General features: G+C 36.6%; 1 protein-coding gene across 1 annotated transcript; it reads right to left on the minus strand.

The window, feature by feature from the left end:
- Positions 1–700: 700 nt before the first annotated feature.
- Positions 701–20,402, minus strand: LOC142520068 (uncharacterized). Its single transcript, XM_075623021.1, has 15 exons — positions 20,263–20,402; positions 20,132–20,191; positions 19,724–19,838; positions 19,547–19,619; positions 18,840–18,885; positions 17,880–17,990; positions 16,808–16,895; positions 15,642–15,738; positions 10,634–10,694; positions 10,394–10,524; positions 9,014–9,131; positions 1,939–2,062; positions 1,292–1,399; positions 1,140–1,214; positions 701–884 (listed from the first exon to the last, which is right to left on the minus strand). Exons 1-15 carry the CDS (start codon positions 20,335–20,337, stop codon positions 808–810), a joined length of 1,359 nt encoding a protein of 452 aa, XP_075479136.1. The 5' UTR covers positions 20,338–20,402; the 3' UTR covers positions 701–807.
- Between the last annotated feature and the right edge of the window lie 2,641 nt (positions 20,403–23,043).

Genomic DNA, 23,043 nt, shown 5'->3' on the forward strand with positions numbered 1-23,043 from the left:
CGATCATTAGATATGGTAAGAACGTCTAGTAGCATTGCTCGATGATTCTCAAAGATAATTGATTTCTTACTAGAAGGTATGATGAACTTGCAAATACTACGTCGATGACGATAAGAATAAGAAGAGTGTTACAGATCCAAAATATGTCTAGCGCAAATAACCTCTATCCCAAATTATTCGAAGAATGTAGAAAGGAGAACAAAATAAATAGAGAAGTATTTGTTAGGAAGGTATCATTCATGCTTATTGTATAGTTAGATTAGGTTGAGTTATGGGCAAGGAGATTGAGTGTTTCCTTGAGAGAGGGAGTAGAGGGATTCTCTCTTAGTCCTTGTTTTTTGTGCTCAGTTCATCAGATGATCAATTTGTTTGATTCTAACAGTACATAATTTTACGTATACCAAAAAATGGAGCAGATATAGCATTTTTGAAGCAAAAAGAGCCATTCAAATAATGAAACTGGTATTTAAGTTTAATAAAATAGATAAAAGAGATGTATCAACACTACAAAAGCATTACCATGTTGTCTTTGCTTTACAAAATAATCACAAGTAACCACAAAAAAATTATAAAATATAACAAAAACGAGAATCTTTTTTAAAATTCAATGTCAACATTTTTAATTAAAAAAGGAGCTTATACAAGTAAAACAGAGGTTAATTAATGTATGTTACATTGTTTTGAGAGAGAGAGAGAGAGAGAGAGAGAGAGAGAGATTTGCCTAATCCAACTAGCCAGGAAAGTAATCACTGCATGACATGATAATTGCTTGATTTGGTCGAGGCCTTTGCTGGGGTTGGGCATGATTCATGGTGCAATACAAGTTTCTACTTTTTCCCTTCCCATTTTAGAGAGCATCTTAGCCCATCGCTCTTCATAAGAAGCTGGAAGGTACAAGAAATTCCAGACAACCAAACATCAGAAGCCTTTCATGGCTCAAAAAAATTTGTAAATAAACACCAAAACAAATGGATGTCTCCTTTAGGAAAGAGTGAGACAACGGTTGAGTTGTGTGATTTGAACAAGTTGAATTGAGTAAGGTTCGAGACAGACCCTAGTCACTTGACAAAAGGTGATAGAAAAACTAGTAAATCAATTATGCCGATCAAGAAGAGGAAACTGAGAAAGCAAGAACTCACGCTCTGTTGGTCGTAATATTAGGGGGATGTGAGCAGATTCCTTCTTTTTTGGCTTATGATTTGGCTGACTGTAATCTGCACATATATCTTCTGTAAGGGAATAATAGTAGCAGAAGAGAAAGTAAAGTTGCTGTAAATATAAGTTTTGATACCACTAAAAATGCCAGAACAACATCGCAATGCCTCACGAAATATTGCTGCTTGAAGTTGGCAACTCTGGCATTCCTTCTTTAAGTGAGTGAGAAGAGCTTGCCTAGCATCTGTACGACAAACCATGAAAATGTTTTGAGGCAATCAGAGCACTTCAACTTTTCCTACTGTTTTAGCAACCTTTCTGGAATTTAAGCAAAGAATTACTAGTCCACAGATCAGTGCCACTAGTCAGTATTCTAGTAAAACAATAAAAAATGATCAATGCCTCGAAACTTTTATCAGATTGAGATAGTTTTGACACAACGCTTACGTGCTACAAAGTGATGAGATAAAAAGGCGGAAATGGTAGTCCACTGCCATTAAAGTCTATAAGTCCACAAGCACAGATGCTCGTAAAAAGAGAACATTATGTAATACAATCCAAAACGTAAACAGCATTCTTAGGTGTTGCCACAGAGTGCCAGGATCTGCTGTAAAATAGGGAATAAAGTATGCAATAACAACTCTCCCTTCCAGATTATAAAGAAAGAGACAAGCAAGTACATCAACTCTTTTTCTTCAAATCAACAGCGAAGCTGGCAATGACAGAATAAACAGCAATAATCGGAGTAATACAAATATTAACCTCAATTCAGAAAGAGAATACCTGATGAGCAAATGAATTTCAGAACTTTGAATTCACAAGACTGAAGAACAAGTGGAATCTCTGGAGCCATTGTGTATTGAGGTTTCCTTGGTGTTCTTTTAATATCCAATAGAACCTCTACCACCTAAATGTTACACAGGATTTTTTAATAGACATAATATTCGCCTGATTATGGAAAAATCTATAATAGAACTTCACAGTAAACTCATAAATTTTGCTCCAGCAAAGTTAATATACTAGGTGTATATCAATGAGAAAAAATGTTCACATCCAGCCATCCAGGGAAGCACACATCTATACAACACCAAACATGTCTGACCAATATTTTTTTCCTGCTCATCCACAGGTCATTTCAAAGTAATGGATAACTGAGAGTGCCAAGAATCTAATAACATTTGTGTGGTGGTACAAATAAATTCGAAGTTTTGAATATAGAGGATTTCAAAAGTAAAAATGCAAGATTGAGAAAGCTGTAGATATCATGTTGCCCCATGGTATTAAAAGGTTACCAGTTCATCATAGGCCTTGTTGAGAACACGAGTACAGTTAAAAGTAAATAAAGTGTTGGAAAATAAGGGAAATATTTTAAATCTAATATATTAGGAATGTATATTATAGACTTCCTAGAATAATATTGTAATTAGTGGTAATTAGTCTTGTCAATTGTATACGAGATTTATTTTCCTTTTTCCTTTTACCGTAGTCAAGGCTAGAGATTAGTATTCGCTCTTGCATAAATAAAGATGTTGGCCTCATTCCTAGATATATATGTATAAGAATGGGAAGAACTATCTCAAAGATGTTGGCCTCTTCAGTCTATACAGGCTGCATACATACAGGATGAATGGGAAGAACCACCTCAAATGGTCTCAATTAGTCCGAACATATTTAAAAGGGAAAGGAAAATTGAGCCATATCACTGGTACAGGAGTGAAGAAAGGAGACCCAAGCTTTGGTCTAGAGGATGAAGCAGATTCCATGATCATGTCGTGGCTTTGGAATTCCATGAATCCTGAAATCAGTGACACCTTCATGTTTCTGTCTACATCAAAGGAGATTTGGGAAGCAGTTCGACAAACCTATTCCAAAGCATGTGATGCAGCGCAGGTCTATGAGATTAAAGTCAAGGTGATGGCACTAAACAGGGGAGGAAAACAGTGACTGAATACGCAAATCTTTTACAAAGCTTGTGGCAGGAATTAGACCACTACAGGTGCATTGAAACCAAATGCCCAGATGATGCAGCGGTCCTGAAAAATTTCATAGAGAAAGACTGGGTATATGACTTTCTCGCAGGACTTAATCCACATTTTGATCAAGTCCGAGTCCAGATTCTAGGTAAGCAGGAATTACCATCTCTGAACGAAGCTCTCTCTCTGATTCGAGCTGAGGAAAGTTGCAGAGGAGTCATGCTTGAACCCCAGACTGTGGAAGGATCTGCGATAGTGGTTACTCCCGAACCACAATCCAAGGACATTGGAATGGCAGATTTGCTGAGGTTTCAAAAAAGCAAAAAAAATCTCTCTGGTGTACTTACTGTAGGAAAACAGGACATACTAGGACAAATTGTTAGAAGCTGCATGGCAGACCAAATCAAAGAGGACTGCCCAAAAATCAAGCTAACGCTACTACAAAGTGGAACCAGCCTGATAAGGAATAGGAGGCGAGTACAAGAGAATTCAACAAAGAAGAAATGGAGATTTTGAGAGAATTTCTGGAATACTTGGAAAAACCAACTGGAGAATGTTCCCTTGTACTCTCAGGTAAGTTTTCTGTTTCTCGAGGGTTTAATGTCTCAGATAATTGTATTAAGCATCTGTGGATTGTTGATTCAGGAGCAACTGATCACATAACTCATTCCAGTTTAAAATCCAGCACATATACACCCTGTCCAAGTAATAGACAAATAGCAGTTGCATATAGCTCTCTTACCACTGTTGCTGGCATGGGAGATATTACTGTTTCTCCATCCCTCATCCTAAAATATGTGCTTCATGTTCCTAAATTGTCCAGCAATTTGATATCCATACAGAAACTCGCCTGTGATCTTAACTGTAAAGTTCTTTTTTACCCTTCCTTCTGTATATTTCAGGACCATGAGTCGGAGAAGAAGATTGGGCTTGCTAAGGAGAAGGATGGTCTATATTATCTGGAGGAATCAGGAAAATCTGCTAATCATTGTTCCTTGTCTTTTTTATCATCATCCAATAAAGATGCCATTTGGATTTAACATTTTAGACTAGGACATCCATCATTTGGGATCTTAAAAATTATCAATCAATCGATTACCTCAAGGGTTTCGGCCTTTTGGGGTTCAAAACACCAATAGAGACTGTTTATAAATTCTATCCAAATCTGAGAACTACAAATAATCTCACTCCTAAAATTTTTGGATGCACTTCATTTGTTCAGATTCACAGTCATAACAGGGGAAAATTAGATCCAAGAGTTATTAAGTGCATCATATGGATATTCTTCAACTCAGAGAGGATACAAATGTTACCATCCTCCAACAAGAAAGATGTTTATTTCCGACGATGTCACGTTTGAAGAGCAGAAACCTTATTTCTCTAATTCTCATCTTCAGGGGGAAGTTAAGGATAGGGATTTGTTTTACTTGATCTACCCTATGCAATATCCTGTCCATCCCAATCCCATGAACTTGTTTTGTCTTCTCCAATTGAGTCATCACATTAGGTTTGACCAGGTTTACTCCGGACGTATAGACCAACATCCAGCTCCTATGCAAGTTCAAGAGTCACGCCTTACTCTTGGAATGAGGTAACTACAGTTTCAAATATTGATTCTGATCCTCATCCATTAGCAACTGACGATCATTTGCCAATTGCTGTTAGAAAAGGCACAAGGGAGTGTACCGAATAAAGAATTTTGTGTCATTTAAAAATTTCTCACCATTACAAGAACTTCCTACTCAAACTAAATATAGTTCATATTCCTAATACTACTTCTGAGGAATTATGTAAGATCTAAAAAAATTCAAGCCACGTAACCTAACTGCATGCAAATCTAGGGTATTATTAAAAAAGCTTAATTTAATGTTTTAAATGCATTTAATGCATGGTTATGACATGATTTTATGATTATATAGCATGGTTTATTAGAATTGCATAATATAGGACTTTTGGCAGTATTTGATGCTCGAACGAGAAACGGAGACCGGAGACAGTTTAAGGAAAATGTTTTTATTAAATAATTATTTTTAATTATTTAATATATTATGTATTTAATAGGTGATTTTCGAAAATAGAGAATTTTATGATATATATTTTAAATCGGTAGTCGATTTTTAGCAAAACAGAGGATTTTTTGAGGGTTCGGGTAGTATTTTTGAAAACGTACCAAAACAAAATATTTTACGTGCGTGTTATTGGGCCTAATGGGCTTGTGTTAGTAGATTTTTGGGCCAAGCTCACTACACCTCATTATTTTTAAAACCTATGCCCAATTGTCACTCATTTTATTATCAAACTCCCACCCAAACCCTAGCCTCCTCACTCCCTCTCGGCCACACCTCTCACACACTCACACCAGCAGGTTTCGGCTCATTTTTCAAGGAGATTTCAGTAGGATCATCGTCCCGTCCTTCCGGTGTTCGTCTCTCGCTTCGTCGGTTCGATTTTCCAAGCGTTTAGACGCAAAAGCACGCCCTATACCTTCTTCTTCTCATCAATCACATCATGATATGTATAATGAACGATTTTGCATGATAATTAATAGATCCACTATTATGCATCGATTTTTTTTTGTTTTTCCATGAAAAATATAGGATTCTTTGTCTTGCTTCTCACGCTTTTGTTATGGTTGAAGGGGCTGCCAGATTTTGATGGTTAGGGGACGATCTACAGGAGGTTTAGAGAGGGTTTAGGTGAAGGCTTCAGATCTGGAATGAGTCAGGGTAGGAGGCCGATCGGATTTCTTGATTATGGCTCGGTTTTGACTAGATTGGGTGATAGGATGTGAGCTGCGGTCCAAGGGCTATTCCAGGCCTTAGATCAGAACCTGGTGGGTCTGAGACGTGGCCCAGGGTGGCTCGAGTAGCGCTGGTCGTGGTCGAAGGGCCGATCGAGGAAGCTAGGCGTAGTTGTGGCTCGGTTTTGGGGTGTTCCGGTGAATTGCGCACGACCGTGTGCATGGGGCTAGGGGCCACGGTTAGGTCAGTCCAGGAGAGTCCAGTGGTGGGCTAGGAAGGGCTGGTGAGGGTCTGGTCCAAGCTGGTTTGCTCTAAGGTCGAGAGTTTGAGCCTTGAGGCTAGGGCAATGCTAGGGTTTCGGCCTTTTAAATGCAGAAAATTCCAGCAACTTCCAGGCGCATTCCGAGGGTCTTAAAAGGTTTGGTCTAGGTGGTTTAGGGTCTGGTAGGGCGTGGTTAAGTCATGGTTTATGTTTGGGAAAGTGATTGTGTTTCGGTTTGATTCGGGTTAAAACAGAGATTTCGCTCCAAGTTTTAAAACGAATTATAAAATTTAATGCATGGGTTCGAGTTTACGTATGATTTAAGGTGTTTTAATAAGTTTGGATGGACTCGATTCGAAATTTTAAGGTCCAGGGGTAAAGTGGTCAAATTAGGGTTTCAGGGCAAAATGCTCATTTTGCACCTGAATCGAGTTAGCAGTTTTGGCAGCTCCCTGATAACTGAAAATACATGTTTAAAATATTTATTTCACTTGAATATGGATTTTTTATGAAAATATGTTGCATGCTTGGTTTCAAGAAAATATACGTATATCCATGAATTTTATAAGTGATGAATATGATGACATGTTTGAAGGAGGTGACAAGTAATCACACTCTCATTATTAGGCACTCAGATTCAGGGTGAGTGACGGTTTTCTTGGTGTATGTTGATGATATAATTGTGACATGTAATGACGAGAAGGAAAAAGAAGCCTTAAAAAGATGTCTAACCAAGGAGTTTGATATAAAAGAGCTTGGTAGGCTCAAATATTTCTTGGGAATGGAAGTAGCGCATTCCAGTGAAGGATTCTCATTTCACAACAAAAGTACGTCGATGATCGCTTAAGAGAAACAGGAAAGTTGGCATGTAAACCAGCATCTAAGCCGATTGACCCGAATCACAAACTGGGTGAGGCAAATGAAGATCTAGTTGTGGACAAAGAGATATATAAGAAGTTAGTAGGGAAGCTCATATATCTGGCTCTTACTCGACCAAATATTGCATTTGTTGTCAGTGTAGTAAGCCAATTTATGCAAAATCCCACAGAGGTTCATTTGCAAGCAGTTAACAGAATACTACACTATCTAAAAGGGAATCCTGGTAAGGGTATCTTGTTCAGGAGAAACATGGACTGACACACGATGTTTATATTGATGCTGATTATGCAGGCTCACCAATTGATAGAAGATCAACCTCTCTCGTGACATTGAGAAGTAAGAAGCAGAATGCAGTTGCTAGATAGAGCGTTGAGGCAGAATTTAGAGCAATGGCTTTGGGAATATGCGAGCTTCTATGGATTAAAATAATTTTAGAGGACCTGAAGATCAAGTGGGAAGGGCCGATGAGATTATTATCTGACAACAAGTCTAGAATCAACATAGCACATAATCATGTTCAACACGATAGAACAAAACATATTGAGGTAGACAGACGGAGAAACTGGATAGTTGACTAATTTGCACCCCTTATATCTTGAGCAAGGACCAACTTGCCGACATACTTACCAAGGGACTCGATGGCACAACATTTCAAGAAATTGTCTCCAAGCTTTGAGAGGGGTGTTGGAAAATAATGAAAATATTTTAAATGTAATATATTATAAATGTATATTATTGTCGTTCTTGAATTATGTTGTAATTAGTGGTAATTAGTCTTGTCAATTGTATAGGAAATTTATTTTCTCTTTTCCTTTTACCGTGGTCAAGGCTAGAGATTGGTTCACTCTTGTATCAATAGAGGTGTTGGCCTCATTCAAAGATATACATATAAGAAATATTATTTTCTCTCAAGCTAACATAAAGAAAATGCAATCTTAACATACATGCTGGCCTAGTAAACAAAACGATACTTTGCTTATATCTACAGGCTACAGCATGGGATTTGATATTTAACTATTGGCTATCATTCATACAAGTCGCAGACAATCAAAACAACCATTTGGTAGCTTCACGGCATAGTTGTCAAGGGCGCAAGGCGCACCGAGGCGCACAAGGGCTCTGGAGCCTGAGGCGTAGCGCGCCTTACCGAAGCAAGGCGCACATTTTTTATTTTTAAAAAAAATATATTTATCTTAGATTAATATATTAAAATATGAAATAATTAAGTAACACAAAACAACAAATAATTAATAAGTTCATAATAATAAGTAACACGATTAAAATTCTTCAATCATCCAAATCAAATTTATCTTCTTCCATCGAATCATCAGAGTCCCTAGAACTTTCGGCCTACATCACCCCATATTTAAATCATCATCTCCAAAGACTAGATTATTTTCTTCGTTGTCCAATCCTCCCATCAACCATTCATTGCTATCATCGATATCATTCAATGAAATAGGATCAATTTTGTCGCGCAAATCATATCGACGTTTCAATGCCCTGTTATATTTAATGAAGACTAGATCATTCAAACGCTTCTGCGCCAACCTGTTTTTTCTTTTCGAATGAAGCTGCAAAAATTTTAAAATACATTCATCCTTCGTGAATTGTTCAAGGTTGGGTTGGGCCTTTTACATTTTAAGTTAATATTAAAAAAAACAGAGAAGTTGCATTTTCAAAATGCAACTTCTCTATTACTGAATTAAAAAAAAAAGGCAACCCGCGCCCGAGAGCCCTCGCCTGGGCTCGCCTTTGTAAATCGTTGCGCCTGGGATTTCCCCAGGCGCAACGCCCGCGCCTGGTGGCGCCTCTCGCGCTCGCCTTTGACAACTATGCTTCACGGGACATTCAAATACAACTAACCATGTTTTCATTGTTCAAGAAAAGCTGAAAATTGGATGATGTAGTAAATGATGAAAAAGAAATATCAAAACTGTTTAGTAAGTAAAGTCAAATTAGTAACTGTAAACCACTTATTGAAGTAGCATAGTCACACGCACATTAGGAGATTCAAGACCCTGACCAACCAAAAACAGCACAGCAACCATGCATCGGATCTGGTGCCACAGAAAAGCACTACCTTTGATTTTCACCACCCAGAGTTGATCATCTTCAAACCTGTAGAAAAGAGAAATATTGATATTCAACTTCACCAAGACATCTATCAATAAGGGACTCAGCAAAAAAAATTCATCATGTGAACCAATGGATTAACATTTTATTTTGGCAAAACCGTTCCCGGTTCCAAGCAGTAGAAAGATTGAGGCCGACCCCAACGTGTAGATATTATACAATGAAGTCATACATCATGTGGGTCGAGCCTTACCTCTAGCTAACAAGAGAGAAGCAACCAGCATGGCAGCTAAATTTAAAGCTAAGAAAATCAAAGACATAAGTGTTGGGCGGGGGAAGGCAACAGTAAGGTGCAATACAATAATGTTGGTAACAATATACTACGCCAAAACCCAAAAAGTGAAAGCAGACCAAGACAAGCAACACAATAAAGAATGAGCAAACGAGCCAAGGAATTTGGGTTGGACATTGGCAACTAGGCCACTATCACAATACACGTCACTTCATACTACATCTGCCTAGAATATTAAAAAACCTAAAGTGCACGACATAGAGGCAAATATAAAAAAGGGGAGAAGCCACCCATTGTGCAAGTCTTCATCACATACCCCAAATAGGATCATATGAAAAGTAGTTATCGAGTGAAATGGATCCAGACAACTGCCTAGTTGGACTAACTCAATTTCAAGAAGTGATGTGCTCGGACCATATAAACTTGAGAATTGCTTTTGGCATTCTCCTGTCCCTAAACTCATTTTACTTTGGCAAAACCGTTCCAAGCAGTAGAAAGTTTAAGGCCAACCCCAACATGTAGACATATACAATGAAAAGTAGTTATCCAGACATATGGATCTAAACAATTGCCTAGTTGGACTAACTCAATTTCCAGAAGTGATATGCTCGAACCATATAAATTCAAGAATTGTTTATAGTATTCTCCTGTCCCTAAAAAAGTGATATGTTGACAATGCGGAGATCTCCCTTTGAGAATAGGTTTGAAATAGGGAAGAATATCGGAGCAAGACTAAAAGTTAAAGACCTCTGAGTCAAGGCAGGAATCCCAAGAAATCATCAATATGTTGACTGCTCAACTCAACAGTTCTAACGTATATCTTGTTGCTAGCGCAATCTTGCAATAACATACTTCAATAACATACTTCAACCAATCACCAGTCTCATATCCAAATAATTCCCAAAACTCTCAATTCCCAGAAACAAATATCATATCTAAGATAGAACAATATTGATTAAATAACTAAAATACTAAACCACATTAGAAAAGGAAAAGTAGGGAATTGATTTTACACCTTTCATCACAAGAAGTAATCTCAAACGATGTGATATGACGTCTATAATTGTGGACATTAGCTGCATCCATCTTACAAAAATTTCTGAAATCATGTTCCCCAATAAATTTCTTACCAGCTGTCTCCATGGCCTGGTCAAATACAGTAAGAATTTCTGGTTCACAAGAATCTTCAAGTAATTATGAGCCAACAGGATAAAAATGGTCACATTAGTCGAAAACATACGCAAGAGATGTATACCATAATGTTCAAATTTGCTCCCCAGAAGAAATATTTGTACTCCCGGCTCAAACAACTGAATCTGCATGTTTTTAGTTAGTTCAGATGAAAAGTATCAGCAAGAGAAATAACTTTACACCATTTAAATTTTCAGATTAGTGCTTTTAATTGTGGATCTGAAGGAAAGTTACCTACACAATATAAAAATTCTAGATCTGATTACCAATAAATTATTAATTTAATTATATGATGTCTCCCATTAATTTTCTTAGATAACTAGTTGCCCTTGGGACATTACCCTGGTCAGTAAGAATCTAAATTTCATAGTCGCATTGATCCAGGATTAAAAGGAACTAAAGACATCGAGGAGGGGACGTCATTGGCTACCGTAAAAAGGAAAAGATCATGTCGACCAAGAGACGAGGATCAAGCTGGAAATCTTCTATGCTGATCAATTCCTCGAAAATCTGCATAAATATTACGAGGTATCCAATACCAACCATCTTGGTGAAAGTATCAATTTTTGGAGATAACTCTGAGTAGGCCATATAATTTCAGATTGGATATTTTGTTCACGATCTTAATCCATTTTATTAGGATCGGGTCAGAGTCTAGAGGGGGTGAATTATTTTAAAATTTTTCTTCTAAACCCCGTCAAATAGTGTGACCGGTCTTGATGGTGTTAAATATCAAGACAAAATTGGGTAGCGCCGATATCCAATACCTCACCAACATCTTCTTCTGGTTCTGAGTTAGCCATTAGGTACTGTACCGGTTCCTTATCACTTTCGCTTGAGCTAACGTCGCTTCCAGAAGATTCTCTCTCAGAGTCTGCCCGCTAACTATTGTTTTCTTCAACAAGAACCTTCTGGTCTTTCTTCTTTTTGAAGGATCTCTTTTCATCTTTCGACCATCTTCTCTCAAACGGTTTCTTGTCATCCTTCTTGGCCTGTTACATTCTGCCATGAAGTGACCTTTCTTGCGACAGTTGAAGCAAGCTTGACCATCATCTGTATTGTCCTTTTTATGATAAGGTTTAGTAAATTTAGATTGATTTTTACGCATAAATTTACCAAACTTTTTGACGAATAAGGACATGGCCTCATTGCTAATTTGTTCAGCAGACTTCTTGCTTGAAGTCTCTTCGATCGGAAGAACAACAATGGTTGCAGCAAAAGCTTTTGTTGTAGAAGGCTCTTCTTCAGTTTGAATCTCAAGCTCGAACTCATAGGCCTTGAGGTCAAGCAAATAGGTCATGCAACTCCAGTTTGTTTAGATATTGGATTCTCGCATGGCCACCATCTTTACATCTCATTCTATGGGTAATGCTCTCATCTTCAAAGAAATTTCTTGATTAGAATATTCTTTACCTAGAGTAGTTAGTTCAATAATGATGTTACAAAACCGTTCATCAAACTCATTGAGCGTTTCTCCAAGATTAATTTTGACATTGTCAAACTTTTGGATAGCAATGGTTAGCTTGTTCTCATTAGTCTAGTCATTGTCTTCATAGAATTGAGTCCGCTTCTCCCAAATCTCTTTAGTTGTAGAACAAGTTTTTATTTTACTAAACATATTTTTTATCTAAAGCTTTATAAAGGATATTAGCCTTCTTTCTGTCTTCGGCAGTCCATTCTGATCTATGTTTTTCCACCACCTACGGAGCACCTTCAGTTATGGAAATGAATGTGTTTGTCTTTAGGATTTTTATTGGAGTGATGATATACCACATGTCATTCTCCTGTGCAGATGAGTGTGTGTGCATGCAAATTTTCTAATCATCATAATCTTCTTTTGAAAACATAGGAATTTTGTTTAAAAAAGCCATATGAGTATATGAATATCAGATGTTGAGAAAAACTCGCTCTGATACCACTTGTCAGGAGCGGGTTAGAGATGAATAAACCCTTTTAAACTTTTTCTTCTAAACCCCGTCAAATAGTGCGACCAGTCTTGACTGGTGGTGTTAAATATCAAAAGCAATTTTTGTCAACTTCTTAAGAAACGGTCGGACCACGAGTTGTGGGGAAACGGTCCGATGAATCTTATGACTATTTATACACAAATAAGGCAATTTAAATAAATGCAGTAAAGACATAACACAAGTTATGTTTATGAATGTTTGGATACTCAAGCTCGTCCATCACCCCTTCTTTCACTTATGGAAGGATTTCACTAGAAGACTTTGGTTTTACAAAAATTGTAACAATTCATTTCAATCTTAGGACTTATCCACTGTCTAAATTGAAACTCCTAGTAACTTCTTACAACAATTGAGCTACACATTCTAACAACCAATATAGAAATAAGATGATGAATCCTTCGTTTCAAACGGTCGAGAAACTTCTCAAACGATCATGGCAAGAAACTGTCGAGTAGTTTGACAGAAACCCTTGAAGATCCTTGATGATCTGAATAAGTATTTTTTGGAGCGAGGGCTGTTGAGTAATGAGTAAGTATCCCCTGTTATGCCCTCTCACAAGGAAATTCTCAATCTCTTGCCCTAGCATAAGCTAACACTCCCAAAAAGAAAGATAACTCCCCCCTAACGAGCTCTAATCTTATATTTTTCTTTTCCCGCTTCCTCTTTCCTCTCTTCTAAGTTACACTTTCTAGAATATTTATTTTGAGCACGGAATTTTATGGCCCAAATGGGTCTAACAGAATGATATTGGCTATGCCCAACTTATCTGAGTCCTTAACAGTAATGGATCAAGAACTCGTGGTGGAAAATTTATCAACGAGAACACTCGTGAGTGATCAGAATTTAAACGTTATTTGAAGGAAATTGAAGAAGATATATGACGTACGATACAATGGGAATGGCTTGTATGATGGTGGAAATAAGCTAGTGAGCATAATGTTCGTGGTTGATCGATTGTCAAAATATAGACATTTCATATTGTTAAAACATCATTTCACGGCCAAAACAGTAGCTGAAAATTTATGAAAGAAGTGGTGCGGCTACACGGTGTCCCTAAATCTATAGTAAGTGATTGTGACTCTATTTTTATGAGTCTCTTTTGGGCTGAATTTTTTCGATTACAAGGCATCAAACTCAAAATGAGTTGTTCTCACCATCCTAAAACTGATTGGCAGAGTGAATCTTTAAACAGGTGCCTTGAAACTTATTTACAGTGTTTTGCGTCGGAACAACAAAAAGGATGGGCTAGTTGGGTGCACTGGGATGAATATTGGTATAATACCTCGTATCAGACCTCTGCGGGGTTTACTCCTTTCCAAGTGGTCTATGGCCGGAAGGAAACCCCCCGCTATTATCCAGTACATTCCGGGAGAAACTCTGGTAGCTGCTGTGGCCGATGAATAAAGTGACAAAGATGAGTTGCTCAAGCAATTAAGGTACAATCTCCAACGAGCACAACAACGAATGACAAAGTTTGCTGATAGACACCGATGGGATGTTGAGTATCAAGTAAATGATATGGTATTATCATTCAACTTAACGTTGCTAAATATTTAATAACTGGAAATAACAATTGCGAAATACAGTCTCTAGTGGAACGATACTCGTACTCTCGTACACTATATTATCACTTGACACCGTGCACTTGCGATTATTTCGAGCTTGAATATTATAAATTTTTACTAAGGATTTTACAGTGCAAGTTTTGCTCGATCAAGGAGTCTGTGGAGTTCGCATCTCAGTTTCTTAATTTCAATCTTGGGGAAAAGATTGATTCTGAGGAGGTAGTAATTGTTACGAAGTCAAAGGAAATGGGCTTAGAAGAAAGTGGCAAGCCCATTATCATACACCTTTAACTCTAGAAGAAATTAAGAAGGCCCGCGAAGGAAATGAGAATAAAATGTGAGAGAGTTGTTAGCATTCTGGTTTTGTTGTTTGCTTTTAAGTATAGACTAGCCTAGAGCTTGGGATAGTGGAGGAAGATTGTACACAGGCAACTCTTATCATTTTCGTTCAATAGAATTACAGTCTATTTCCACTCATTATTTGTATTATTTAATGTTATACTTTTATCATTATCTTTTGATTGACTGAAGAACATAACACACTGGTAGGACAAACCACAAATTTAAGGTGGGTGATGTCGTGTTGCTATGCCTTCAACCTTATTAGCAACTATCAGTACAGATACGAATTAACACCAAGCAGGAGCAAATGCTATATGGGAAGACTAGCAGGAACTAAAATTGTGTTTTCCTAATTTAGACCATGAGGAAAAGATCAATACTTAGGGGGAAGTAATGAGAATTAAAGACATGTAGGATAGAATATTGTTGGCTGCAATCAAAAGTATAAGATTTATGTTGATCAAGACAAGATAATCAAGCTGGAAATCCGCAATGTTGATCAAGAGGATGATTATGCTATCAAGCTGAAAATCTATTGGGGATCATTGCAGGATCTCCAGAATTATGCTGGAGGCTACCAGGGCTGGATATCAACAACGAATTCAGTTACTTCTAGACTGATTTAAGTATAAATAGGAAAGGTGTGTTCGGAGAATCACATTCTCATTTTCACAATGATACAATTGCATTTTTATTTTCTAATTCCCAAGGAGTTGAGTACCGAGTATCAAGGTGGATATCTCAATCCGTGGTTTGGGTATTGTCCTCCTACCAGTAAAGCTTTCATAAATTATTTACGCTCAATCTCATTTATCTCCTCATTTATTTCTATTACATTGCAACATACATTTGAAATCAGGGAAAATATATAGAATAACCACTTACCAAGTTGCAGGGCTAAAGAACAATAAGGTTTTTGTCAAAAAAAAAAAGGTTTTGTAATCAATGTCCAATTCCTGGATGGCTTTATTGTTTGGTGTGATGCAGTTTCAACCTACATGTTCATGGCACATATGTTTATCAAACATCTGATCAATCCTAAAGATAATTCTTTACTATTTTCCGTTCTTCAAATTAATTTTAAATTGCAGAACTGTTCAGAGACTGAAACAGGAGTTCGTTCTCACATAGCTGAATTAGACAACTCACAACTCCATAATGCTACTGTCAAACAAAGAAATGAGGAATAAGCTCATACCTGGCACTGAAATCAGTTGGAGCAGGAGACCACCCAATAATTCGAATATCTTTTGGGAGGACGCGGTTTAGAATATTCACATAGTCTATTTCTCCCTCTGTTTAGAAGATCATATAATATGAACAAAATAGATAAATGAATCCACAAGAAATAAGAGCAATCAAAAGTTAGAACTAGCATTCCTAATATTAGTATGTGATGCAAGAAACTTTTAAATCAAAGCGTCTCTTTCATGGAGGCAGCTCTTTACTTTCTAATTTGAATGTCCCGGCAAAAAGACAGTTCAATCCGTTAATAGTCGAAACTACTCGTCGGGACGAATTAGAAAATCGAATAAGAAATTCTCCCCTTTTGATCTTTTACGCTTCTGAACAGTGGTACCCGGGTTAGCCAATCTCCCAGCGCTCGGGGCTTTCCTACTAGAATAATTAGAATAAGAATCAAGGTTTCTTCTCTCTTTTTTTGGCCGTGCCGTGAATTGAAATTGTATACTACAGTTCGGTGGAGGAACTTGAGGACACCCTTGGGGTAATGCGCCAGGTGCCATAGCTAACCGAGTAGCTCTAGAAGCATGTGTACAAGCTCGTAATGAAGGACGTGATCTTGCTGCTGAGGGTCATGCAATTATCCATGAGGCTTGCAAATGGAGTCGGAGCCGTTTCATGAGCAGAGGGGCTAAGCTCCAAACCATGAGATCCAAGAGAGTGCCCAGTCATCATGATTCCACACCCTTTTTGGTTTGGAAATACAATGATGACCAATAGTACAGAGGCAAATGCAACTAATACGCCAAGTGTTGAAGATAATAGCCAACATGAAGGAAACCCTACTTGGTCCAATCCCGGAATGGAAGCTCAACCATTGGCATACCAGATTCATAAGCGGAAAGCGGGAATAATAATAATAATACTGTACTGATTCCAATTGTTTAATAGTAAAATCTGACATTCATTTATGTTCTAAGATTTATAACATATTTTGGCCAAAATTTAAAAGTATGCAGCACTTTTCAGTGCCCTCTCACTATTTTTCTAAAGCCCGTAACATTCCACATAAGCACTGAATTGTGATATATTTATAAAAAATATGAACCTTCTTTGTTATGAATAAAATGTAAAAATTCCGCTAAATTAATATGAATAAATGGCAATTATGAAGGGCCTAACCACATGAATCTTTAGCAAAAGTTTCTCCAGAATATCCACTGCCCCCTACTGTTCCTTTAAGATTGGATCGTAGAAATAGAGAGATTACCTGCATCAATCACTTTTGTTCTTCAAGTTCTACTTACATCAAAAATGAAAACACAGAACTTACTGCAATCATCATTAGAGTAATGTAAATAAAACAGAACCCAACTGGAGAAATCAGAGTTCATTATATCGGTGCAGATAGAGGAATAAAGATCAATCTCAATTATAAACTTCATTTCATAGTACTTTGGGGAAAGAATAAACAAAAAAGTACTTTAATTCAGCTGGAAACAAAAGAGGTTTCATATACGATGCGAAGAGATGTTATGAATGCTGCTCATGAAAAGCTTGGGGATAGTAAAAACCTATCTCAATTGTAAACTTAATTTCACAGTGACTTTACATGAATTCGAAACAAAAAAAATTATGTTGACTCATCTCTGGGAAAATATTACAAGGATGCTGGGACATTTCTCCTTTTTTTATCACAGGTAATATGGCCTGAAAAACAAAATTAATCTTAAAGGCTATCATAAATAAATAAATAAATTTAATCAACAAAAATAAATTATTTAATTGGTTTTTACATGTCATAGAGTCACATAATTCAACAGAACTTTTTTGTACAACTCATACCCAAGTAAAATTCAGTCATGTGGAGTGCTTACAATTGTGACTTGATGATTTGATTTGTTATGACTACCAAACCTTGTAAAAATCTTATACAAATATTTCTAGCCTCCAAAATTCTACATGTGATTTGGTATAAAAATTGAGGGATTAAGAACAGTTATGGGGACCAGAAGTCCGATCACTAATTTAACAATCAACTCAGGGCCAGAAATTTCTGCACCACGAGAAAATCTGTTATTATAACTATGGGGCATTATCAGCGGAGTTCCCAGTCCTTCTGCCATTGAGATTCAGAGTTCTGGAACTGCACAAGTTATCAATTCCAAGCCTTAAAAAATTATTGCTAAAGGACATCATTGCACACAATTTTGTTGATCAGACAGTGAGGCGGCTGTAAGTACAACAAACTTACTTGCCCAACAGAGGAAACTCCCTTGTCCGTTCTGCCACATCTAGAATATTGCAATTCCTTCTTGTCACCAAATATCAACCTTGTCTTTCTAAGGGCCTTGAAAATTTCTGACTGCACTAATTTATAAATAAGATTGTCAACTTCATATTTCTATCTGCATAAAATGCTCTGATACAAATAAACAAGCTCCAGTTTTGTGCAATTCATAGGTCAAACGACCAACGGACATTCTATTTCTCCAAGAAGCAGCAGCAAAGGTGAAAATTCCATCTTGGAGTTGCATGGTCCATCTTAATTATAAATTTAAGATATAAAAGTATGTTCAGTGTTTGTAGATGAATTGAATACAAAACAATTATTGCTTTTGAATAGCATGAAGAGCTATATTTTAGGTCATTTACTACACTATTTACACCTGGTTTGGCTCCAAAAATAGAGTCAAATCTAAGACTGTTACCAGTCATTTAGTTCTAAATCTAAATCTGAAAATTGATCAAATCACATTTGAATGAAAAGCAATATTGAGTGGGAAAATATGAGTACATCAAACGCGATTTCTCACTTACAACTTATATGAAGAAGATAAATCAAACTAAAAATAAAGCACAATAAGAGTTATGTATCACGCTATACATGTCATTTGAACACAAACCTTTCATTCACAAAAATCTGACTATCTAGAATTTTATTAAACCAATGAAAACACAAAAAAGTCACCATGTTACAATCCAACATTAGAAGTGGAAGCCATAAAAAAGAAATTATGTTATGGTAGGACTCGACATAAACAGAAAACTTCACCAATTCCCCACATTGGTACACCCAGAAAAAAATAAAACACACCTACACCATAAGGCATTATCTCTATTCCAAAATTAATTTTTTACACATTAAGGTATATGTAGGCCTTATACGCAATTTGCATGAGAAAATGAAAAAAAAGAGGTGGGTGAACAATACCTCCACGGTTGGATCCAACTGTGCTTCTGAAGCAAAACCATAAAACCTGAAGAATACAGCAGGCTATCAGAGAATAGATAAATAACTATCAAAAAGAAAGAATGGTTATGTGAGAATTTTTCACAAAAATTCACCCTCTTAAAATAATTAGGCTAAGGTACAGTTAAGACATTGAATGGAAATCAAGAAATATGAAAGAACAGAGTCTGTATGGCTCCAGACACAAATAGAAAGTTAAAGAACTGATTAGCCTAAAGTCCATTATTCAAGATACGGAAGAATAGAACAGAACAAAATATTGAAATAAAAAACACTACCATGAACAGTAAACATCACCTCATGCATCCAATATCATAAATACATCATAATTGTGGAAAAAGTATCTTTTTATCACTATCTCCTTTAACCCCCAGGAACCTTGTCAATTCAATAAGCATTAATAATTTCTCAAAGTGATTACTTCAAATCCCTTAAGAACCACAAGGCAGGGGAAAATTTCATTAATCTATTCTATCAAGTATAAAGGTTATCCCATATCTAAGTCTCTCACAAAAGAAAGGCTATACATCTCTCTGATCAACTAATAATTGTGGAGAAGTTCTCATGAAAGAATAGGCAAGACGTTAATAGTTTTTTGCAACTCTTTTTATGTGGTAAAACAAGTCAAAAATAAGGATATGAATTGGATAGCAATTCTGAAACCGTACCTCTGACCAAAATACATAGCTTTCAGAGCAACATATCGTTTTGGTAAATGATGTATGCTCCTTGTGCTACAACCTGCATCCAACAAAAAACCATAAACAAAAACCAACAAAAATGTATGAAATACATTAAACTAATGTTTCAAACATTTGATTCAAACATAAAGATATGAGAAAAACCTTGTACAGCCTCCTTAAATCTATTGTTCACGTCATTTTTATCTACTTTAAGCCTCTCCACTTCCTCAATGGAATGACAGCTGTCTAAAACATGAGTATTGTCACTTTCTGCAATCTGCACCACAAAAACTAAGTATTGAAGTGCATGAACAAGCCATCGGCCACTAACAAACTCCCCATACCGACACTGAACATCAAGATCAACCGTAACCAAGCCTAATCTTTATTCTCAAGCTGTAAAGCTTGTTCATAAACGACAGCAATATAGTATCTCTCCTTAAAAAATTAGTTCAACTTTAAAAAAAGTTGATGTATCTGACTAAACAAAACCCAATTGCCTCTGAACTTGATTCGAAAAAAAAAACTTTTTGAGACAAAATTCGGGCTGTAAAACAATGTGTGTCTCACCTTCTGGCATACGCAGTTCGAGAGGCGAGTAGAAAGCTGGGCATTCTCAGCCTCTAACGCCTGGGAGAAACAATAATCATTTAGGAAACGGAATTCCAAGAGGCGGAGAGTTGGATGGAAATTTATGGTACCTTAATCCTCTTATTAAGAGACTCCACCTGTGATTGCAGCGAATCTAAGGGTTGAGAGATTGGATCATTCTCCATTTTCCGAAACAGCAGTTGGCCATCAACTGTTCGACAGTTTAATTTACAGTGTAAACGTATGCTATTTGTTTTGTAAAAGAGTGTTGGAAATTTTTTCTTTTTTAAAAAACTATTATTAGTGTCGGTCGAACAATTGCATAAAATAATTGAAGTATTTTTGACGTCATTTTAAAATAAACCAATCAACTGACATTTAAAAATCCAAAAGAATTAGTTTAAAACATAAAATCGTCCAACAGTTTACAAACCTAAAAACATTATTTGAAAAATATAATTCATACTATAATCTCTCGTATAAAACCACTCATAAACATAAATAAAAGTCATAAAATATCTTTAACATAATCTTAAAATCATAATTCATAACTAGTGCGAAAAACTAGCGTCGGTCCTCGGGTTATGTGCACCTTCAGTCCAGTCAGATCAACCATCAAGAATTCCATTAACATTATTATCATAATCATCTGCATAAATCACACCTAGTAAGTCTAAAGACTCAACACATTATAATCTTGATAACAAGTAATACATATACAGATCACATACAGGAGTGAAAATACTTGTACTTAAAATATTGTTTTCATGAAGATGCATAAACTTTAAACATAAACATTTTTGTAAACATTTTCATAAAGATTAGTGAACTTTAAACAAAAACATTTTCATAAAAAAATTTCATAAAGATGCTTGAACTTTAAACAAAACATTTTCATAATGATGCAAGAACTTTAAACGTAAACATTTCTATAAACTTTTCATATCATCATAAACATATTCATATATCCATATTCGTATTCGTATTCATATCAACATATTCATATACATATTATCATCAACATATACGTATTCTTTTTTCCTTTCGTTGAATTCAGATCGTTAATTGTGACTTTCTTGTTCATCTACGTCTACGTCTTGGGCGATGGATTCATCTACATGTAACCACAGTACTGGGCGGCAGAAACATCAGCAACACTCTCACCGGTCAACTGAGCTTTGGCCTTACGTATTAACGTATCATCGTATACATATTCGTATCCACGGAAATACGATCGTCGGGCTCCTACTGGGACCGTCACCCTCACGATATCTCCAACATATCATCGTATTATTCACAATTACTTCACTTCCTTCAACGTTTCATATTCTCATCACTTTATAAAATTTAAACATGCCTATAACGTTTTTCTTTTAAACCAAGCATACAACATATCTTTTAACGTTAACGTTTCCTCATACAAATCTATAAACATTTTTTTTAAAAAAAAATTTACCATATAACATTCCTTAAACATTTTAAAATAAACGTTTTAATATATTTAATTATAAAAATACATAAACGTTTAAAATAAACTTTTACCATATTAAATCATGACATTTAAAATAACATTTTGACATATTAAAAATCCATAAACATTAAAAATAAACATATTAACATTATAAACATTCATAACCATTGAAAATAATCATATTAGCATATAAAACAGCATTCAGGACACTGCCATGACGTTTACTAATTTTCGGATGTAAAATTACCTTTTTGCCTCTAGATGTAAAATTTCATGTTTTTGACATTTTCTTAATTCTATTGACTCTAACATATCTCAAATAATTATTTAATCTTACATGAATTTTCTCATATTTTTATTTAGCTTAAATCGAGGACTTTTAATTTATTCTTTAAATATAACATATTAATGCGTTTTAATCCCGAATTAAACCAAACCTTAATATAAAAATCTCAAATTAAAAACTTAAACTTTTAATAATTAATTTTTCATAATTTTATTCCGCATAAAACTAGGCGTTTCAATTAATTCTTTAATTAACGTTTCGTGCGACGATAAAATCCCGGATAAATCCCAAACTCATTATTTTGATTCCAAATTTTAAAGATAACATTTTTATTATTTATTCTACCCTTGTGAGCCATGAACCACATCCGTGGACCCATGGTTCTAATTTTACTTCTTAATAATTTGAAATTGACACCTTAACGAACCACCCGAGCCATCTCCCAATTTACCCGAGCCATGGTCAAGCCACCTCAAGCCAAACCCGACCCAACCCACTTAGGCACCCTCCTGACCAATCCCAGCCCAAGGAACCAGCTCCTAAGTCACTCAAACTCACCTGGACAGTAGACCGAATTCTGCATGTGTGTGTGTGAGGTGTTCTTGTTGCACTAGGACTCCTAGCTAGCCTAGGACTCTTCCAGCTGAGCCACCACCGAACCACCATGACCCTAACCGACCCTGGACCATGCCCAGACCCTGCCTAGACCAGCCCAAGCCCTGGAACCCCAAGCACGAAGCTCTGAACCAAGCACAACAGCAGCAGCATGCTAACCTTGCTTGTCACGTTTCCCTGCGTTTGGCTCGAGCCACGTCAAGCCACCCTGCACCAACCCATGACCCAACCCTTGGCCAACCTCCCTTGACCCTGATGTACCAGCCTGGCTCGCGCCCAGGCCAGACGCAAGCCCAACTTTCCCGCTGCGCACAGAACCTCACATGGGGGAGAGTCCTAGTTCACTAGGACTCTTCACTAGCCACTACCTTGACCCCTAGCCGCCCTAGGACCCAACCCAGCCCTAGATCAAGACCACCCTGACCTTGACCCAGTCCTGGCCATGCCCACATGCATCAATTTCCCTTCAACCGATCACATATATTTCCATAGCTTTTGTTATTCACGTTTGCAGCTTAT

The sequence above is a fragment of the Primulina tabacum genome, chromosome 12 (genome assembly GCF_025594145.1).
Source record: "Primulina tabacum isolate GXHZ01 chromosome 12, ASM2559414v2, whole genome shotgun sequence".
NCBI lineage: Eukaryota > Viridiplantae > Streptophyta > Magnoliopsida > Lamiales > Gesneriaceae > Primulina > Primulina tabacum.